We start from the raw sequence: 18,774 nt of genomic DNA on the forward strand, positions 1-18,774 counted from the left end.
ATTGACCAGCCTACCTAATTGCACGTTGGCCCAGCCTGGCCACGTCGTGCGACGCCGACTAAGTTAAATAATATTACACGCAAGGGGTGGTTCACTTTAGTAAAAAAAAAGTACATGTACTGCCAAAATATAATTTTTCTGCCAAGCGACTGCCAATGACAGCAAAGAAGACTGCCTATATATATATCTGCAATATAATTATAGTCAACTGATGCTAACGACTGATGCCAAGGATTACCAATGAAATGTATGTAGGTACTTATACAGCGTGTCCCAGAAATAAGTGCAAATATTTTAAAGGGTGGTAGATCTCGATAAAAGAAACATATTTTCTCTTGCACTTATTTCTGGGACACCCTGTATAGGGTGGTGACAATTTCGATGCTCAACATTGCCATCTCAGAAACTACGAGAGATACGAAGTCGGTTAAATGGGACAAAAGTTGCGAAATTAGAAGTCTGACAAACACCTATGAAGAAAACACCGGTATCTTAATTAGTTTCGGATTTATGCAAAAAAAATGAAAATAATACGTTTATTTTAAATGACAATATCTTCAGAACTATTGTGTGTATTGCAACGTAAGTTGGTAGTTTTATATTTTTAACCTCGGCCAATTAAATTCCGTTTTCAGAAAATGTCTAAGCCTTCCAGATTTCGCACAACAGTCAAATTTTTGTTTTCTTATGGCCGCCATTTTGAATTTTTATCCTATTAGATAGACCACAAAATAATCTATACGGTGGTATTGGATCTAATTTTTAATCATTATTATGTAAATTCTCTGAAAAAAATATATTTTTAAAAAATTCGCTCAAAAGATCAAGTCTGCCTTGGAAATCCACGTCCAAAACGTTAATATTTACAAGTGGTTTAAGTAACACTTTGTAGAAATATTACAGAGCCTCTTGAGATAATACTTGAGTTATCTCTGCAATCCACTTAAAGTTTCTTTACTATTGTACAAAGCTAGTTGTCATTTGAATTTGATAGCAGAATGATGAAATCTTATTTTATTCTGATATTAATTGTAAAAGGCATTTTAGGTGAGTTTAAATTAAATTATCTAAGTCTAATAAGATATATTAAGTGTCTTAATTTTGAATAATCTACTATATAATTTAACACTACGATTTTTATTCAAAAATTGAGGCCAACTTCAATGCAACATTGTAAAGTGACACATGCACCTGGTTGTCTGGCAACTCTGACACAATTTTACCTTTATTTTTCATTTTCTAAATCCTAGTCATCTTTGGTGAATTTAGAACACCCTATATATCAATCAATTATTCTGCCATAGATATCCAATATCCGCTAAGAATTATGTATTTACCTATGAAAAGATAAAACTGTATATTGATAAAAATGTATGTTAAGTTGAATAATTTTGACACTGGATCCTTGAAAATCCAAGAGATAAAATAGGTATGGCCCCAACAATAATTGTTAGTATTTATTTTTTAAAATAAAAACAATAATGGAAGTTATGTAAAATAATTACAACATGAAAGAAAAGTTAAAAAGTTTCCGTATTGTAATATAGAAAACTTAATAAATAATGATAAAAATAATAAATAATGATATAAGAATATGTCGAATGTTCTATTGAACTATGATTCCAAAAATTAATTGTAAATTGTACTGTGTGAAGTGTAAAATAAATAGTATAGCATTCTTATTTAATAGGAACCTTCAAAAGTCGGATAAGATAAGTTTAAAAGTATTTTTGTTATTTATGCAATATCTTAAGCACTTACATAAAATAATATAAAATATTTATAACATTGCTAATCGACTTACTTTCTACTTATGAAAACCGAAAATATAAAGCCCATTAATAGTGTCATACATTGATAACTATTTGAAAATAGCACTATTTCTGTATTTATTCGACAATTTAGTCTTTCAATCTTATTAGCTTAACTATGACTTTCTAAAATGCCAAACATTTTAGAAGAAAAAAAAATATTTTAACATTATTTTAAACAGGTAGAGGAGGTTTTGGACCTACTGACCAAGAATGGGGATTTTCTACTGTCAGAGAAGGGGCTCACATATTTTGGTGGTTACATTACACCACAGCAACCCAAGAACCTACTGAAAAACCGCTATTGATTTGGCTACAGGGTGGACCAGGAAGTTCATCAACTTCGTAAGAGAATAATTACATAAGTGTTAAATTCACATCGACAACGATAATGCAATCCGCAACCAAAACTTAAATATTCAATAAATTCATGATTTCTGTTCACAATAATAATACCACACAGTGGCGTAGCTACCTAGGGGCTAGGTGGGGCAGTGCCCCGGGGTACAATTCCTGTCACTTCAGCAGCAGCTGAAAGGTCATTTAGCAAATTAAAAATAATAAAAAATTATTTAAGAAATAATATGGGCCAAACTCGACTCCGACATTTATTGCTAATAGCAATTGAAAACAAAACCGCATCAAGCCTGGATTTAAACGAAGTCATTGATACTTTTACAAAAATTTTTTAAATATAATTGTTATTTAGTCAGTTGGTAGGCCCGATCTTTATATAATAAACCCTTGAATCTTCTTTATTTCGTTTTATCAGCCAAACCTACACCAAGTATTAATTGTAATTTATGTTGTTACTGTTTAATATTTTTATTACCTGGCCCTGCAGTGCACAAAAAAGAGCTAAAGTAGTTTAACATTTTTAAAGTATTTGTATATTTCATATTTTTATTTGATAAAACCTAATCAGTTTACATAGCAGTGGGGCCCCATTTTTTAATTTGCCCCAGGGCCCTTGGTTACCTAGCTACGCCACTGATACCACAAGTCATTACTAACAATTGTTATTAACATAAATACAGTATACCTAGGACTCTAGGACATTAATTTTTAGTAATAATTAAAATTAGTACCTCTCGTCAATGAAAGTATATACGATGGTTGACGGTAGATTGTAGATGGTAGACAATTGTATCTACAATATTAATTGTATCTACAATCTACGCAAATGTACGAGGGTAGTCAGGACAGTTTCTGAAACAATGAAAAATATGTAATTTATATTCTTCTATATGTCATAATCCCCTTGCGAAGTCATTTCGTCCAAAGATGCTCTTACATCATTAACCTTCAAAATACCGTATGATCGAAAAAACGGTGTCGTCAAAGATGGCTAGGAAATGACAATCGAATATAATTTTGGCAAGGGCAATCTCTCGACGTCATTTACTAAAAATTGGCATAAAAGAGGTCAAAAATTATCACTAATTACAAGAAAATTTTAGAAATGATCCAGTTCCAGACACACAAATCTATTTCCACGTTTCCAGACACACAAATCTATTTCCAATTTTTTTTTTAAGTTTAAACTAGGTACACCATTTAAAAATAATTTTTACTCAATATAATATCAATAATTGCAACCCTCTTAAGGTAAACTGGCAGTAAGCTCCATTAAAAAATAAAGAAGCGTATAGGCCAGGTGAATGACGTCTAGGACTTGTCATTCCTTAGCCATCTTTGACGTCGTTTTTCTTTCGATCGTACCGTACCAGTTTAAGGGCTATTACTTTGTATGTCGATTATCATATTTTAACCTGTTTGATGCTAATCAGATATTTTAATGGGTATTATCTCTAATTTGCAATAAAGAGCGGTTAACATTTATCCTTCCAGCGCTACTTCAAGCAACTTTTCGCATAACCCTCGAATGACAATGACACTGACCTTTTTTTGTCGTTTTAATACAATAGTAGATTGTCTCATGGATTGTTTGTTTGAAAGTTATATTTCGAAATATCGAACATAAATATATGTTTCTCGCTCTGTCCAGACAGGAATATCTATATGGAAAAATTGTTATTTTATAAAATTTTATAAAACAGTATTTTTTTACATAGCGAGTTAGGTTTTGAAAAATATTCAGAAATTATTATTTCAAGGAATTTATTACGAGTAGAAAAAATTGGCGCCGGGAGGCACGTATAGCCGCCCATACTTGATATTTTTTTTATCTTAAAAACTGCGACTTTGACTGATTTTGATGTTATTACAAATTTTGTTGCAAATATTCTGGCAAATATTATTCCTAATTTTAAATTGAAAACCGCGTTTCGCTAGGTACTGTAATTTTGGAGTTTCGATTTTTTAAAATTTTTAACCCCCTCCCATACCCCCTTACCAACCCCCACCCCCACCAAAAACTAATGGCCAGATTCTCGGGTGCCACATTATTTTTGTGCCAAATTTGGTTAAAATCGGTTTAGCGGTTTTTTAGTTATCGTGTTACAGACGGACAGACAGACAGACACCATCAAAATATTTTGTATTTAGGTTATTTATGACCCAAATAACTCATTTTGAGTGAAATTAAAAAAAAACTTTTTTTTTGTCGATCTTAATAGCCTACCATACCTGTTGGTATGGTCGGCTAAAAATATTGTGCTGGGTTGGCGTTGGTTTGCATGTAATTTGACAAATAAATAAAGCTGTCTCATGGCTGTCTCTTTAGTTGTCAGTTTTGAGTCAATATTTTTTTATTCTCTTTCGTGTCGATTGCTCATTAAAAGGAATACAACAATTTTCAAAAATGGAAGCAATTAAAAAACGTGCGAGAAGAAATAAGTTTTTAACCTATCCTTGCTTTTAAAGTATCATTTAATCTACCCTTGCGGTTAAAGTACTATTTTATCTACTATTTTTGATAGATATAAGGCAATTTTAACAGTTGCTATGGAAAAAAATATATTTTCTTCTATATGTTCTCTATAGATACGGAAATTTTGCTGAACTGGGGCCTCTAGATTTAGATCTTAACCCTCGTAATACCAGCTGGGTTAATTCTGCCAATGTTCTATTTGTCGACAATCCAGTAGGCACTGGGTTTAGTTATGTGGAAAACGACACATTGTTCACAACTACCAATGCCCAAATAGCAGATGACTTTGTCGTATTTCTTCAGGATTTCTACAAAGTTCTGCCTCAATTTGAAACCGTCCCACTGTACATCTTCTGCGAATCATACGGAGGCAAAATGACAGCTCAAATAGCTTTACATCTTATAAAGGTAAAAAAATAAGAAAAAAAATACATTAAGCACTACAGTCTGTTTAACGAGCCAGCAAATATTTCTACAGACGACATCCAAAAAATGACAGAAATTACAATTTATCTGTGAATTAAAATGAACAGACATAACTATCACTGTCAAGGATCCTCCCGTTGGGCAGACTATAGTAACCAAAATCAAAGTTATATGTGTAACAAAGCTTTATCTGTGTAACCACTCTGGAAATAAGTTATTGGTTTTTAAATGCATAAATTTCAACTTTAATTGATGAAATTTTAGTGTGGTTAATTCAAGTCAATTCTAGAATTCTAATCATGGAAATTCTATAGTAAATCAACAGAAACAAAAAATATTGATGTCTATTCTGTAGTAAATTGTTTATATTTTTATCTACAATTTCTAAAAATATATATTTTTGAAATATGTGAAAAGGCTATTTGCACAGCTTATTCAGTACCAGCTTGCCATTTTTATTTGTTTTTAAGTATCCGCGCTTCACATGTCGCATGTCGCGTCTGTTCTCGTTCGTAGGCATACCAGCAGTCACAGCCGTAGATCAGACTGATCAGAGCGCTAGTTCAATGCGGCAATGCAATGGAGCTGAAAGTCGTGCCGACTGGCTGGTTATGAATTGGCTGTGGTTGTATATTTTGTAAATAAATTATGTAAAAACGTTAAATATGAATGCAATTCAGTTTTCTGGAATCCGTAGATGAAAACACTAAGATTAATAAATGTTAAAATATTTATAAATGAATAAAAATTAAATTATACCGACTAAAACAACAGAGAACTTATTTCATGAGACCGTAGATATAGTTTTGAAAATGTTTATTTTAAAATTTCTTGTGACTAGCTGTATACTTTTGTTTTTTTTTTCGTACGGTATAACATATTCAAGGGTATTGATTTTTATAGGCTATTGAGAATGGTAGTATTAATTCCAACTTCAAAGGTGTTGGACTTGGTGACTCTTGGATTTCACCAATAGACTCAAGCATCACATGGGCGCCTTATCTATACCAGCTGGTAAGTATTAAAAAATAATCTATGCCTTTACACAAAATTGTATGTATTTAAAAAATTGGAATGGTAAATTTATTGATAATTCTTTTAAATCTTTTCCTAACTTTCAAGAGTAAATTTAATGCACGGTGAACTGCGTCTACACTCAATTAGACATCAATATCTACTTTTATTATAAGAATTTCTAGGGAGTTATAGATACTCAACAATACGAAAATCTAGACGCGATAGGTCAACATGTAAAACAATTAGTTGATGATGGCGAATGGTACGATGCTACAGAGGCCTGGTTTATTCTACAAAACGAGCTCTATTCCTCTAGCGGCTTTTGTGTGGACTTTTACAACGTCCTTACACCTTGCGATGCCATCAACGACACATTTACCTTGAAAAAGCCTCAAGGTGAGTAAAAAAGTAAAGACCTGTGATATGTAATGAAGTTATATAATAGGGTGTAATAGGTACCTAATACAATAATGATCTTAACTATAATGATCTCAAACTACCGTATGATCGTAAAAAACAGCGTCCAGTTGGCTTGGCAATGACGATCGATGACATTCCACATATCATATTTTACCTAAAAAATGGTGCGTTTAGACTTGAACACGCACGAGCTGAGCGTGCGCGCACGGCATTCGTTCGCGCTCTCGGCTCCGTCCAAATTAAAAACTTATTTTTCAACGAATGAAGTGATCCATTTGTGCGCGCCAAATACGTTTAAAATAAAGTATACGGAGGGTACCGCTTAAATTCCTGTCCCGATATTGAAGGACGGCTATAGAATTTCAATGCATTTCCTACATAAGTCTATCCTTGTATTGTAGGAGGTTTGACTAAACAAGGATGAACCTATGTCTTGAAACCATTCGACTTGATTTTCTGTCCTCCTTCAATACTGGGACGTAAATCCTCTCATTGCTCTTATGGGGAGGCCGTCGTATATTTTATTTAAACGTATTTGGTGCGCGCACAGCAGAGTTGTGTTGGCGAAAATAATGGAAGACCAAGAAATAGTCGAGGCTGCAGTCATTGTTATGCACAGCTTAATTATTAAAAAGAAGAAAAATCGAAAACATCGTCGCTGGTGGCAAACCCAAATTTTTAGAAATCGATATAATTTACTGCAACAACTTAGTGTCTGAGGAGGGCTATGATCAGTTCAAAAATTTTACAAGAATGACCAGGCCCGACTTTGAATATTTACAAAATTTAATAACACCAAAAATTACGAACAAAAGATACACAATTTAGAATAGCAATTTCGTTAATATCGACATATTCAATATTAATTTTATTTACAAGGTCTTGCCATGTGTTATTTTTTTGATTTTTTAATAATACAAAGAATGTTTAACATCCCATAATATAGGCAACTTTTCATATTTTTCAATTAATAATAACGAAGATTCATTGATCCACTCCATAATTTTAATAAAGAAAACGAAAAAAATCACACACGCACGCACGAACGCAGACAAAACAAATTGCCGGAGCAAATTGAGCGTTCGCGCACACATAAAATCCCTTTGAGCACGGCCCAAAAACCATATACGTATATGCCAAAAACCGACAACAGACGGCTCACGTTCCCGGCTGCTCGCGCACAAACCGATTCAGAGTGAGCGTACGCGCACAGCTGTTTACAGTGCGTGGGTGCTCAAGTCTAAACGCACCATATATACAATTACAGCGACCTTCATTTCATAGCCATCGCTGCCCCCGTTTTTTTTTCGATCATATTGTATTAGTTCTTGATTTTTTCTACTACTGCATTGCATTAAAGTACCGAATGATTGAAAAAAAATGGCGTCCAGTTAGCAATCGATATGACAATCGATGACATTCTTCATATAATTTTACACGTAAAATGACAGCATTTTCATTTCATAGCCATCGCTAACGCTTTTTTTTTCGATCATATTGTATAAATAATAGGCAACAAATTAAGCAACTATTAGAGTGGGTTTACATCCGACATGCGTCTTTTCTCGTTGATTTTGTGCAATTTTATTGGTTTAGTTAAAAAAAGACAGCTCATAATTATGATTGGAGTGACAAAACGACGGATATTCCCTAATTTAATGAATTTTTGTGCCAATTATATTGCTATTAATCGATTTTGGGATTAATTTATATAATTGATAACCCGTATGATCGGAAAAAAACGGCGTCTATTTGGCTTTGAAATTAACGATTTATATATACAGGGTGATTAAAGGAAATATTTTCAGGGCTGGTAGATCTCGATAAAAGAAATATATTTTCTCTTTGCCGTTTTTCAAATAAGTCCAAAATAACTGAGTTATTTTACTTTAAAAATTTCAAAAAAATTGATCTTTCGCTTAAATTTTGAGAACCACTGGATCTTTTCTGGATTTCTTTTTTGTAAATTTAATCTACTACCTATATGGTGCCATATTATGAAGATATATTTTTAACTAAAAATTCTAAAATTTTTATTCAAAAACTTTTTTTTTTTGCGAAAAAACTCAATTGACGTGGTTTTTGGGGTCGAAATATACTACCTAAAAAAACTCACCCTGTATTATACAGGGTGAGTCTCAAATAAGTGCAAATATTTTTAGGGATAGTACAATATATCGACCCCAGACACACGACGATTATAATTTTTTTTCGCGAAAATTTTACCTAACCAATTGAAAATTTGGAATTTTTTGAAAAATTTTTGGAATTTTTTGTAGTTTTTAGTTTAAAAACACAATTTCTTGATAATATGGCAATATTGATAGTAGATTAAATTTAGAAGAAAGAAAACCCAGAAAAGATTCAGTGGTTCTCAAAATTTAAACAATTTTTTTTTTGGAAATTTTCAAAGTGAAAAAACTCGGTTATTTTGGACTTATTTAAAAAACGGTAAAGAGAAAATATGTTTCTTTTATTGAAATCTATTTGCCCTGAAAATAGTTTCACTTATTTAAGACTCGCCCTGTATAGATACTACATATTATAACGTTCCCCATATAATTTTACAAAAATGAGAGCGATATTTTTTTAAGCCATCTCTGACGTTGTTTTTATTTCGGATCCTATGGTATCTTAAAATATACAGATAAATTTATTTTTATTTTATTTCAATGTTGATTTAGCTCTGATATTTATTATAGGTATAGTTTCATGTTTTCTAACAAAAAAAATGATATTTTAGGTAAAGTGTTAGGACTAAGCGAAGAAGAGATCATGAACGACAAAGTGAGAATTGCCCTGAATATTTCAAGAACATGGGGTGAACAAAGTAACGATGTTTTCACTTATCTTGAAACTGATTTTATGAAACCCGTAACGGAAATTGTAGAAAGATTGTTGAATGAAACAGATATTAAAGTAGGGGTGTACAATGGACAGTTGGACTTGATCGTCGATACTCCTGGTAATCATGAAAACAGAAACTTTTCGAAGTTTCTGCTGATTATTTCTAGATTAACATATTTAATATAATAATTAATAATAATATGTTTTAATTATAACCACAATCTATCTTTAGTTTGTGTTATAACTAAAAACTTATCTCTGTATTATAACACAGTAACGACTATACAGGGTACGTGTTTCCTAAGTAGACTAAACAAATAGGGTGTGATTCCTTATATGATTTTAAGATAAAGTCAAGATTTTTTGATTTTCCCGGAAATTTTAAAAAACTTATTAGTGTCACTTGTTGATTCACCTGAGATTTCTCTCTGATCTAAACTTTGCAGTGTTGCCACCTTCTACGTTATCCACATTTTACATATTTCCATATTTATAAATTCACAGCAATTTTAAATTTCTACACAAAAAATTAGGAATATTAATTTTAATCTTTTATCTTACTAATAGTTCTAGAAAAAAAAAACATAAATTTATTTTTAGTACATATCCTTTCAATAAAAACCTAACGGTAACCACCGAATATTAACTAAAACATTACTTTTGAGGTTTACGACAATCTTTGTTATGCTCCAAAATAACTTTATTTAGAACTAAATTTAATAAAATGATACATCTCTGCAATCTCTGCCAAACTCATCCGGTTGTGTGATTTTCTGATTTCATTTTAAGCATATATACTTTCTTGGCAGTGCGGCAACATAGGGCGTCGAATTTTCTGAGAGCCGGGCACCGATCCGGGTAGTTGGATGTTGTCGATATCTGCCGGCGTTTCTCAAAATGTTGCCATTATTTTTTTAAAAATTGAAAGTTAAATAATTCGCGCGGTTATTTTCAATTTATTTTAAAAACGGTAAAGAGAAAATATGTTTATTTTGACCAGATCTACAACCTCTTAAAATATGTGCACTTATTTCTGGGACATCCTGTATAAACCATGAATTTGAGCAACGTAACAAATTTAGAGTTTTAAGCCCCCTCTGCACGTCACTGGTTTAATCAGATTATGCACTTATAAGCACCATTTTGTAGGTGATTTTATAATCAATAATTTTTTAATAAAGTTAAGGGTATCGGGGATATTTACCAAAATTAAAAAAATTGTACCTTTAAGGTACGCGCACACTGACCAGGGCCGCACTCGCCGCACGAATCGCACTTTTTTTTTCTTATCGCGCACACTGAGCCGTACAGAACGCGCCGCATTATTCGATATTTTATTTCTTTTTGCCCCTGCTACACCCGTATTTGCCAATCGAATTTCTCATCAGTCGCTTCCAGAGTCCTGTCTGCGGTGATAGGCGTGTTTTTTTAACATTTCTCGAAAATGAATGACAACGAACAAGAAATAATTATAAGCTCCTTGCTAATAAAATAAGAAGAAATCACGAGAAAGAATCGAAAGTTATAGGTTCACAATATTTGCAAAAATCCACATTATTTCCATATTTAATTGAGGATGAACTATTTTTTTTTCAATATGAGCCATGAAAAATTTGCGAACTTTCTTAGCATATTGAATTCCTAATCTCCTCTTCGGCTACCTACGTAGAGTGGAAGGAATTGCGTGTGACGTCAGCAGCACTAGCCGCATTTATCGAAAATCAGTCTGGCCCAACAATGTTGGCCGCATTTTCGTCGATGCGATTCTTGCGGCTCTGGGTAGTGTGCCTTAAAGGTACGCGCACACTGACCAGAGCCGCACGCGCCGCATCGACCGAAGAAAAATATTGTTTGAGTTACTTTCAATGAAGGTGCGCACTCTAGCCAGAGCCGCACGCATCGCATCGAGGAAAATGCGGCCAGCATTGTTGGGCCAGAATGATTTTCGGTAAATGCGGCTAATGCTGCTGACGTCACACGCAATTCCTTCCACTCTACGTAGCGTAGGTAGCCGAAGAGGAGATTAGAAATTCAATATGCTAAGAATAAAATTCGCAAATTTTTCATGGGTCATACTGAAATATTGAAAAATTTTTAGTTCATCCTCAATTAAATATGGAAATAATGTGGATTTTTGCCAATATTGTGAACCTATAACTTTCGATTCTTTCTCGTGATTTCTTCTTCTTCTATTAGCAAGGAGCTCATAATTATTTCTTGTTCGTTGTCATTTTTTGTCGAGAAATATTAAAAAACACGCTCACCGCAGACAGGACTCCGGAAGCGACTGATGAGAAATTCGATTGGCAAATACGGGTGTAGTATGGGCAAAAAGAAACAAAATAGCGAATAATGCGGCGCGTTCGGAACGGCCCATTGTGCGCGACAAGAAAGAAAAGTGCGATACGTGCGGCGAGTGCGGCGCTGGTCAGTGTGCGCGTACCTTTAGGAGTGGTTTTGGGGCGGTTTGCACGGTTGGAGGGATGGGGACTCTTACTATGTTAATCTGGCCCAGAATGGTTAACTAGCCACAAAAATTCAGCTTTAGGGGATTTTGTTCCATGAGCACCATACTAGCACCATACTCTCCTGAACTACAACATGTACTAATGACTTTTAAGCGTCTTTGCACTTCAAGTCAATCCCACGTTTTTATAAGATTGACTTGAGTGGAGCTGGTTTGTAATCGAATATAATATGGACCAAATCTCCCTGCTATTAATGTAAAATAAACTGTTGCGGATTAGGATCGAGAATGAAGCCTGCTTTAAGTGGAGCTTGCTTGAACCACTCAAACTGAACATGGTATATTTTGCACTTTTTAGGTACAATCAAATGGGTGGACGCCTTAAACTTTAAAGGTTCTGAAGAATGGAGTACTAACGAGAAGAGCATGTTCAGTATAAACGGAATTTACGAAGGATACGAGAAAAAAGCGGGAAACTTGTACTTCTACTGGATCCTGCGGGCAGGACACATGGTAAACTTTAAATTTATATTAATTTAATGTAGATAATAATTATTGACATTAATTTTTGTTAAGGTTCCCAGAGACAACCCTAATGGAATGTTGTATATTTTGGAACAAATAACCGACAATTTTGCTGTGTGATAACAATTTTCATATATAAAAATTTCTGTTTTGTTGTTTTATTGTGAAGTATAACAACAAATTATAAAAATAAGGTTTAAGATAAAGATTTAATAAACAGATCGTAGTATTATTTCAAATCTCCCTTTAAAAAAAGTTGAAAGAAATTATAAAACAAAAAACCTTCAGAGAACTATATAGGGTGAGCCTTAAATAAATACAAATATTTTCAGGGCTTGTAGATCTCGATGAAACACATTTTCTCTTTACCGTTTTTAAAAAAAAAATATATTTTTTGTTAAATTTTGAGAACCACTGGATCTTTTCTGGGTTTTCTTTCTTATACATTTAATCTACAACCAGCGGCGTGCGGTGACAATTATAGGCGGGGAAGCGAATCGGTAAAAACCCCTATTTCGAGACATTACTTTTACATTTTCTTAAAAAACTTACCTTTGAAAATTCCGAGGCCAATTCCATTGTTCGATTAATATTCTATCGAAAATTGTTAAACAAACAAAAACACATAAAGTTATAATAGTGAAAATACGATATTTTAAATTAATTTTCCGAAGCACATGACGCGCGATAGGCACCTATTTGTATTTGAGGTCTATTCGTCTATCAGCCATTGCAAATTTGTCTATAACATCATCATAAAATTTTGGATTTAATTTATTATAATATTATCTATAAAATCGCAAGCGAACCCGTCCCGATAAATTAAAAGTCGAGGAAGGCGGCCGAAAGATCGCTGCCGTGGCTAGCAACTGTGCGCGATTTTCCGGCTTAAATTTGTCGTTTGCGTTCGAGGTCAATAACACCTACATGAAGGAGGGATAGGCGACCGGCGGTGATTCCCAGACGCGCATCCATGCCGTAAAAGGCTAATTAAATTTACTAGATACGTTTATGTAAGGTTTCGAATAAATAATTTTAACAAAATAAATGAATCTTTTGTTATAAAATAACAGTATGATTAACGTTTAACTATTTATTTTTTTTATCTTTAAAAAGTTTAGGGAAGCGGTGCTTCCCCCGCTTCCATGGACCGCACGCCGCTGTCTACAACCTATCTTGTTATATATTATCAATATGATTTTTAACTAAAAGTTAAAAAAAAACATTTCAAAATTTTCAAATAATGTTTTTGTGAAAAAATCCTCATACACGTGTTTCTGGGGTCGAACTATACTAACTCCTAAAAATATTTGCACTTATCTAAGACTCCCCCTGTATTATAAAATATAATATGTACGAATTAGCAGATCGATCCGTATATAATCGGAATAGTATCACAGACTTAAAAGATAACCAAAATCATATTCTAGAGTCACGGACTTAAATACATACAGCCGAAAAAGAGACGTAAGAGTTTTGGCTTGGAAGTGTAGATTTCTGACATAATTTAGAATTATACATAGTCAAACCGAAGGGCAAAACTGGATTGTCATTTCCATTTTCCATGTCAACATGATGCTAATAAGACATGATGATAAGTATATATTTAACATTGAGCTCGATCAAACTAAATCACATTATCTTTTTAATTGTTTTTTTTTTAAATTCTAAACAAATAAATTTAATTCCTTGTTTCCCGTGGTACACCTTTATATAATTTTTAGAAAAAAAAAATTCTATGCGCGTTTATAAATACTAGCTTATTTGTTTATACCGGGTGCGTCTCGAAAGTGGCTCATCCCTATAACTTTTTTAATTTTGCAGACGAAAAAATTATATTTCGTATGTTAGTATATGACATAAATTGGGATTGATTGACACATTCAATTGTTTCTGGTCAATTCCTGTTTCACCGGAATTGACAACTTTTGATTTTTAAATGGCACACTCGATATATTTTTACTTTATTCGATAGAAAATGACACTTTCAATAGAATGACATATCATATGTCAAAATCGTATTTCAAATTTCAATCTAGAGTGCCATGCCTCTGTTAAAAACAATCTTTAATCAAGACGCCTTGGGAAAATAAATCTGATCATGTAATGTTCTTTGTGTCTTGTCCTGGTAGGTTAAAAGATACCCAAATCGTTTCTATAATCATATTTCAATTACGACCGTACCAACAGGTATGGTAGGCTATTAAGATCAGCAAAAAAAAAGTTTTTTAATTTCACTCAAAATGAGTTATTTGGGTCATATATGACCTAAATACAAAATATTTTCATGGTGTCTGTCTGTCTGTAACACGATAACTCAAAAACCGCTAAACCGATCTTAACCAAATTTGGCACAAAAATACTGTGGCACCCGAGAATCTGGCCATTAGTTTTTGGTGGAGGTGGGGGGTTGGTAAGGGGGTATGGGAGGGGGTTAAAAATTTTAAAAAATCCAAAATTACAGTAGCTAGCGAAACGCGGTTTTCAATTTAAGATTAGGAATAATATTTGCAACAAAATTTGTAATAACATCAAAATCAGTCAAAGTCGCAGTTTTTCAGATATTCCGTAGTCCGTTTTTGAGAAAATTCGTGTGGAGAACTCCAAACTCCCATCGGACGCGACCCCAGGTGGCGGATAGGGGAAATAACCCCGGACCAAAATTGGAAAAATTCCTTTACATTGAAACTAAAAGAACTGCCTACCAACTTTTAATGGTGTACCTAGGTTAAAATTTCAGAAAAATTATTTTTTTTTAAATAGATGTGCCTAGAAACATTCTATCCTTCCTTAATCTTTTCAAAATTACTGTTAATTTTTGTTAAACTGTTAAAGTTTTATGTCAATTTTCTCATCGATTGTCATTTCCCAGCTGTCTTTGACGCCATAATTTTTTTCGATCATACAGTAAATCCTTACAATATTATTTTCTTAATATTGTTTTGTCACTATTTCAATACATTAGTTTAGTGACAAACTAAATTGTAAGTTAATCTATGGTTTAGTTATCTTTATAAACTTTGCCTGTGCAGTTCAACTATGAAAAAAAAAGATATTTTTTTACATATTTATTTGCCTTATAGAGATTTAATTTGAATTAATTAAGTAAATTAATTAAAACATAAGAAGAACCTTCTACAAATATTAAATTCAATCAAAGGAATCAAGATTTTTTTCTCCTAAACAATAAGAAATAGGGGGTTTGTAATAAGATATTACAAGGAATGTCATCATTTTAAATACTGGATATTGGTTCCATTACTTAATTAAACTGCACTATTGAAACGCTTGGCTCTCTCAGTATTCCTTATGTCCTTTTCTATTTCAAATCTTCGCAAGTCTGCTCTTTGTAGAAAATCTTGTCTGTCCAAATACCTAAATAGTAAATTTATTTATACACTAGTCCAAAATATCCACTGCATCTCTTTAACTTACCCATCTTTTCCTTTGTTGTATGTCTGAAGTTCCTCCTCGATATTTTCTTCCTGCTTAAATTTGTCCCAATCCAATTTGGTTTTTTCCAAAGTGCTAATTTTTTGTTTTTTACCTAATTGACTAAGTACACCTCCTATACCACTTAAACTTCCATTTTTCTTTCCTTTATTCGATGTAGATGAATTACTACACAATAATCTAGCTTCAGCAGATGCTTTGTCAACCTGTAAAAAATAAGCTTCACATTCAAGTTAGCAAGAAATAAAATATTTAGATACCTCTTTTTCCACTACAACTTCTTCACCTGCAAACTCAAAAATTTGCTTTATTTTTACTTTTGCAGATTGAGCTTTTTCTTCTTTGTTTTCATTCTTTTGTGACTTCAAAGGGGCTTCGTTTTTTTCTATTGGTTTAGAAGATTCTGCTTTAGTGTTTTTTGACTTAAAACCAGTGTCTTTTATAAAATCAGCCCATAGATCATCTACTTTTTTTTTCTCATCGATAGGACAAGTTTCTAATTTAGGTTCATTAGTTTCTGAAAATAAAGTAAAAGTTTAGAAATGATAAATATTACGTTACAGTATTAACATCTTGAATACATTTGTCTTACAATCACCATACCATTATCTTCAACTTTGCTTTTCTTCTTAACTTGCTTTCCCTTTTTTATTCTTTTTGTGCGTTTATTTCTGGGCTGATCTTCACAATCGGATAATGGATCCTCTGAATCCCCATCGGAATCGACTTCAGATAATACCTCCTGTTTACTTTCTGGAACGTAATCTTCGTCACTTGAGTCGCTGCCTTGGGGAAGTTCTTCACTATTCATATTTGTCTAGATTTTATACGAAACTTTAATTCACTTGACTTGAAAAATGGATCACTTTACAAACAAAACAGTCATATTGAAAATCCAACAGCAATTAATTATAAACTGTTCTTAATTTGCAGGATTATTAAATTTTGCCGAACACAAATCTTAATTCTAGAAAATTTTTTACCATTTTTTGACCACAGATTAGAAATCACAATTGATTTAAAAAGATTTTATTTCAGGGATTTTTTGACACTCAGGGTAGCCATAATGGCAAAAACACGAAAGAAGATCATATTAATTATATGATAAAACCAAAGATTAGACCTATATAAACTAGAATACCAACATAAAAATATTTTTTTAAATTTATAAATGTCATTAATTATAATTATTATCATTATGTTGCTTCCACTGGTTGTCATGCAGTATATTTTCTGTTTTGTTTATTAGGTATATAATTATAAACATTCTAATATTTACTAGATTTTAATATAATGTAAAGTAAGTCTGGACACCTGATCTTCTTCTGCCTTAAAGTTACGTTTTTAGTGCATTATCGGTATATTTATTTTATTTCAGAACTGAATACTATTTACAATGAAAAAATTGAAGAAAAATGCTGACAGTATAACATAGAAGGAGCTTAATTTTTTCCTACCACCATGGATCCCAAAGCTGTATTTTCCTTACAATTGGATCCATTGAACACATTTTCCAAGATGTGGTATCATGTCTTCCTTTGGGCCTTGTTTTCATCAGTTTTAGTGCACACCGTATGTAAATTTTGTTACATTTCCTTTACTTGTCACTTCAATAACAGATGGTTTATGTTATGTATACTTTTAGGTTGCAGCATTAATAGCATTTTTAACCCTGAGGAAGCATAAATTTGGAAAATATTTTCCAATAGCAATACTTTTTATGGGTGTTTTAACACCTGCACTGACTGGCATTGTAAGTAGTGCTGCAATTGCATTTGTGTATAGAGCATCAAGTTATCCAATGAATCCTCTATATGCATTATTTTGGGGCTGTGGTCAAACATTCATTATGGGTTGTATGGGCTTTACACGGATACTGGCAACTTTGTAATTTAATATTACTATTAATGATAAGAACTTGATGGTGTTGTGGCCCAAAATATACAAATAGCACATGTGATTCAAGTTTGGGAGATACCAAAACTATCATTTTTTTATTAAGATCTAGTGTCATATTAATTTTATATGTATTAACAGTAAAGACTATTTTTTTAAGAAGAAACTAAAGCTGAAATGTTTTCATATACTTATTTAGAATATATGAATAACACTTTTTGAAAGAATTTTCAGAATCATATTTATTGTCTAAGATAAATCATAAATTTGTATTTATTTGTCATATAGGATTTTTATCAATACTTTAATTCCAAATTTTTTTCCATCGAACAATAAGGTGTCATTATTGTATAAATCATTCAATATATGTTCTTACTTGATTATAATATATTAAAATAGAATACATTTCAAAAAATTGATTTTTAAATTAGTTATAATTTGCATAGGAAATTTCATGTAGTCTTTATTATCAAATATAATTTTACAACTTCAAAATGTGCTATATATAGTTGGGCTAGTTAGACATTTTTTACATAAATGTTATTGGTGCTAAGCATAGTATAGAAAAAGAAGCAAACATTTTGTATATTTATTTTTTAGTTTAATTGTATATTTCTTATCTGAGCGATGTAAAAACACTTTTGTAGAGTAGCTATGTATATATGCACTGTACAAAAGCTAGTTCATAAGTTTTAAGAAATAGTGAAAGCCTAAGTCAATAGATTATGTATTTTCTGTTATGTTATCAAAATAATGAAAATATAAAATTTCTTTATATGTTTCAATGTAGTTATTATTTTAAATTAGTATAATATAAATTAAAACGCTAAATACAATATATATATACTCGCAATTCTACATATACTCGTAATTCTACATATAGTAGATAGTGTGCTTAATGTGCTTAAGATTTAAATAATATAACAGGTAGATTCAAAATTAAGCGCCCCTCATAAAAGATGTAAAAAATTAAAGTTCAGTGGAATTTGAGTGGAATAGTTATGCAACGCAAAATACAGAATACTAAATGTCATTAATGTCAAATGTTTATAAACTGGTTGACGTTTTTCTAAAATATT

General features: G+C 32.1%; 2 protein-coding genes and 1 long non-coding RNA gene across 3 annotated transcripts; 2 read left to right on the plus strand and 1 right to left on the minus strand.

Moving 5' to 3' along the window:
• The first annotated feature begins 944 nt into the window (after positions 1 to 944).
• Positions 945 to 12,565, plus strand: LOC115885749 (retinoid-inducible serine carboxypeptidase-like). The gene is made up of 8 exons (XM_030904758.1): positions 945 to 1,047; positions 1,994 to 2,156; positions 4,758 to 5,052; positions 5,974 to 6,084; positions 6,270 to 6,483; positions 9,251 to 9,472; positions 12,180 to 12,334; positions 12,398 to 12,565. The coding sequence occupies exons 1-8, from the start codon at positions 999 to 1,001 to the stop codon at positions 12,464 to 12,466; spliced, it is 1,278 nt and encodes a 425-aa protein (XP_030760618.1). The 5' UTR covers positions 945 to 998; the 3' UTR covers positions 12,467 to 12,565.
• A 2,834-nt stretch (positions 12,566 to 15,399) lies between these two features.
• LOC115885770 (craniofacial development protein 1) lies at positions 15,400 to 16,829 on the minus strand. Its single transcript, XM_030904781.1, has 4 exons — positions 16,403 to 16,829; positions 16,060 to 16,316; positions 15,782 to 16,005; positions 15,400 to 15,721 (listed from the first exon to the last, which is right to left on the minus strand). Exons 1-4 carry the CDS (start codon positions 16,608 to 16,610, stop codon positions 15,613 to 15,615), a joined length of 798 nt encoding a protein of 265 aa, XP_030760641.1. The 5' UTR covers positions 16,611 to 16,829; the 3' UTR covers positions 15,400 to 15,612.
• A 158-nt stretch (positions 16,830 to 16,987) lies between these two features.
• Positions 16,988 to 18,477, plus strand: LOC115885772. Its single transcript, XR_004050780.1, has 3 exons — positions 16,988 to 17,048; positions 17,178 to 17,371; positions 17,445 to 18,477. It is a non-coding gene; the product is annotated as an uncharacterized LOC115885772 (long non-coding RNA).
• Positions 18,478 to 18,774: the final 297 nt, after the last annotated feature.

The sequence above is a fragment of the Sitophilus oryzae genome, unplaced genomic scaffold, assembly GCF_002938485.1.
Source record: "Sitophilus oryzae breed Bouriz unplaced genomic scaffold, Soryzae_2.0 scaffold_41_pilon_pilon, whole genome shotgun sequence".
NCBI classification, from domain to species: Eukaryota; Metazoa; Arthropoda; class Insecta; order Coleoptera; family Curculionidae; genus Sitophilus; species Sitophilus oryzae.

Coding starts and splice junctions, on each gene's coding strand:
- LOC115885749 (XM_030904758.1), top strand. CDS start 999: ATGATGAAATCTTATTTTATTCTGATATTAATTGTAAAAGGCATTTTA. Junction 6,484..9,250: donor TACCTTGAAAAAGCCTCAAG/GTGAGTAAAAAA, acceptor ATGATATTTTAG/GTAAAGTGTTAGGACTAAGC. Junction 12,335..12,397: donor TCCTGCGGGCAGGACACATG/GTAAACTTTAAA, acceptor ATTTTTGTTAAG/GTTCCCAGAGACAACCCTAA.
- LOC115885770 (XM_030904781.1), bottom strand. CDS start 16,610: ATGAATAGTGAAGAACTTCCCCAAGGCAGCGACTCAAGTGACGAAGAT. Junction 16,006..16,059: donor AAGTTGTAGTGGAAAAAGAG/GTATCTAAATAT, acceptor TATTTTTTACAG/GTTGACAAAGCATCTGCTGA. Junction 15,722..15,781: donor TACAACAAAGGAAAAGATGG/GTAAGTTAAAGA, acceptor TTTACTATTTAG/GTATTTGGACAGACAAGATT.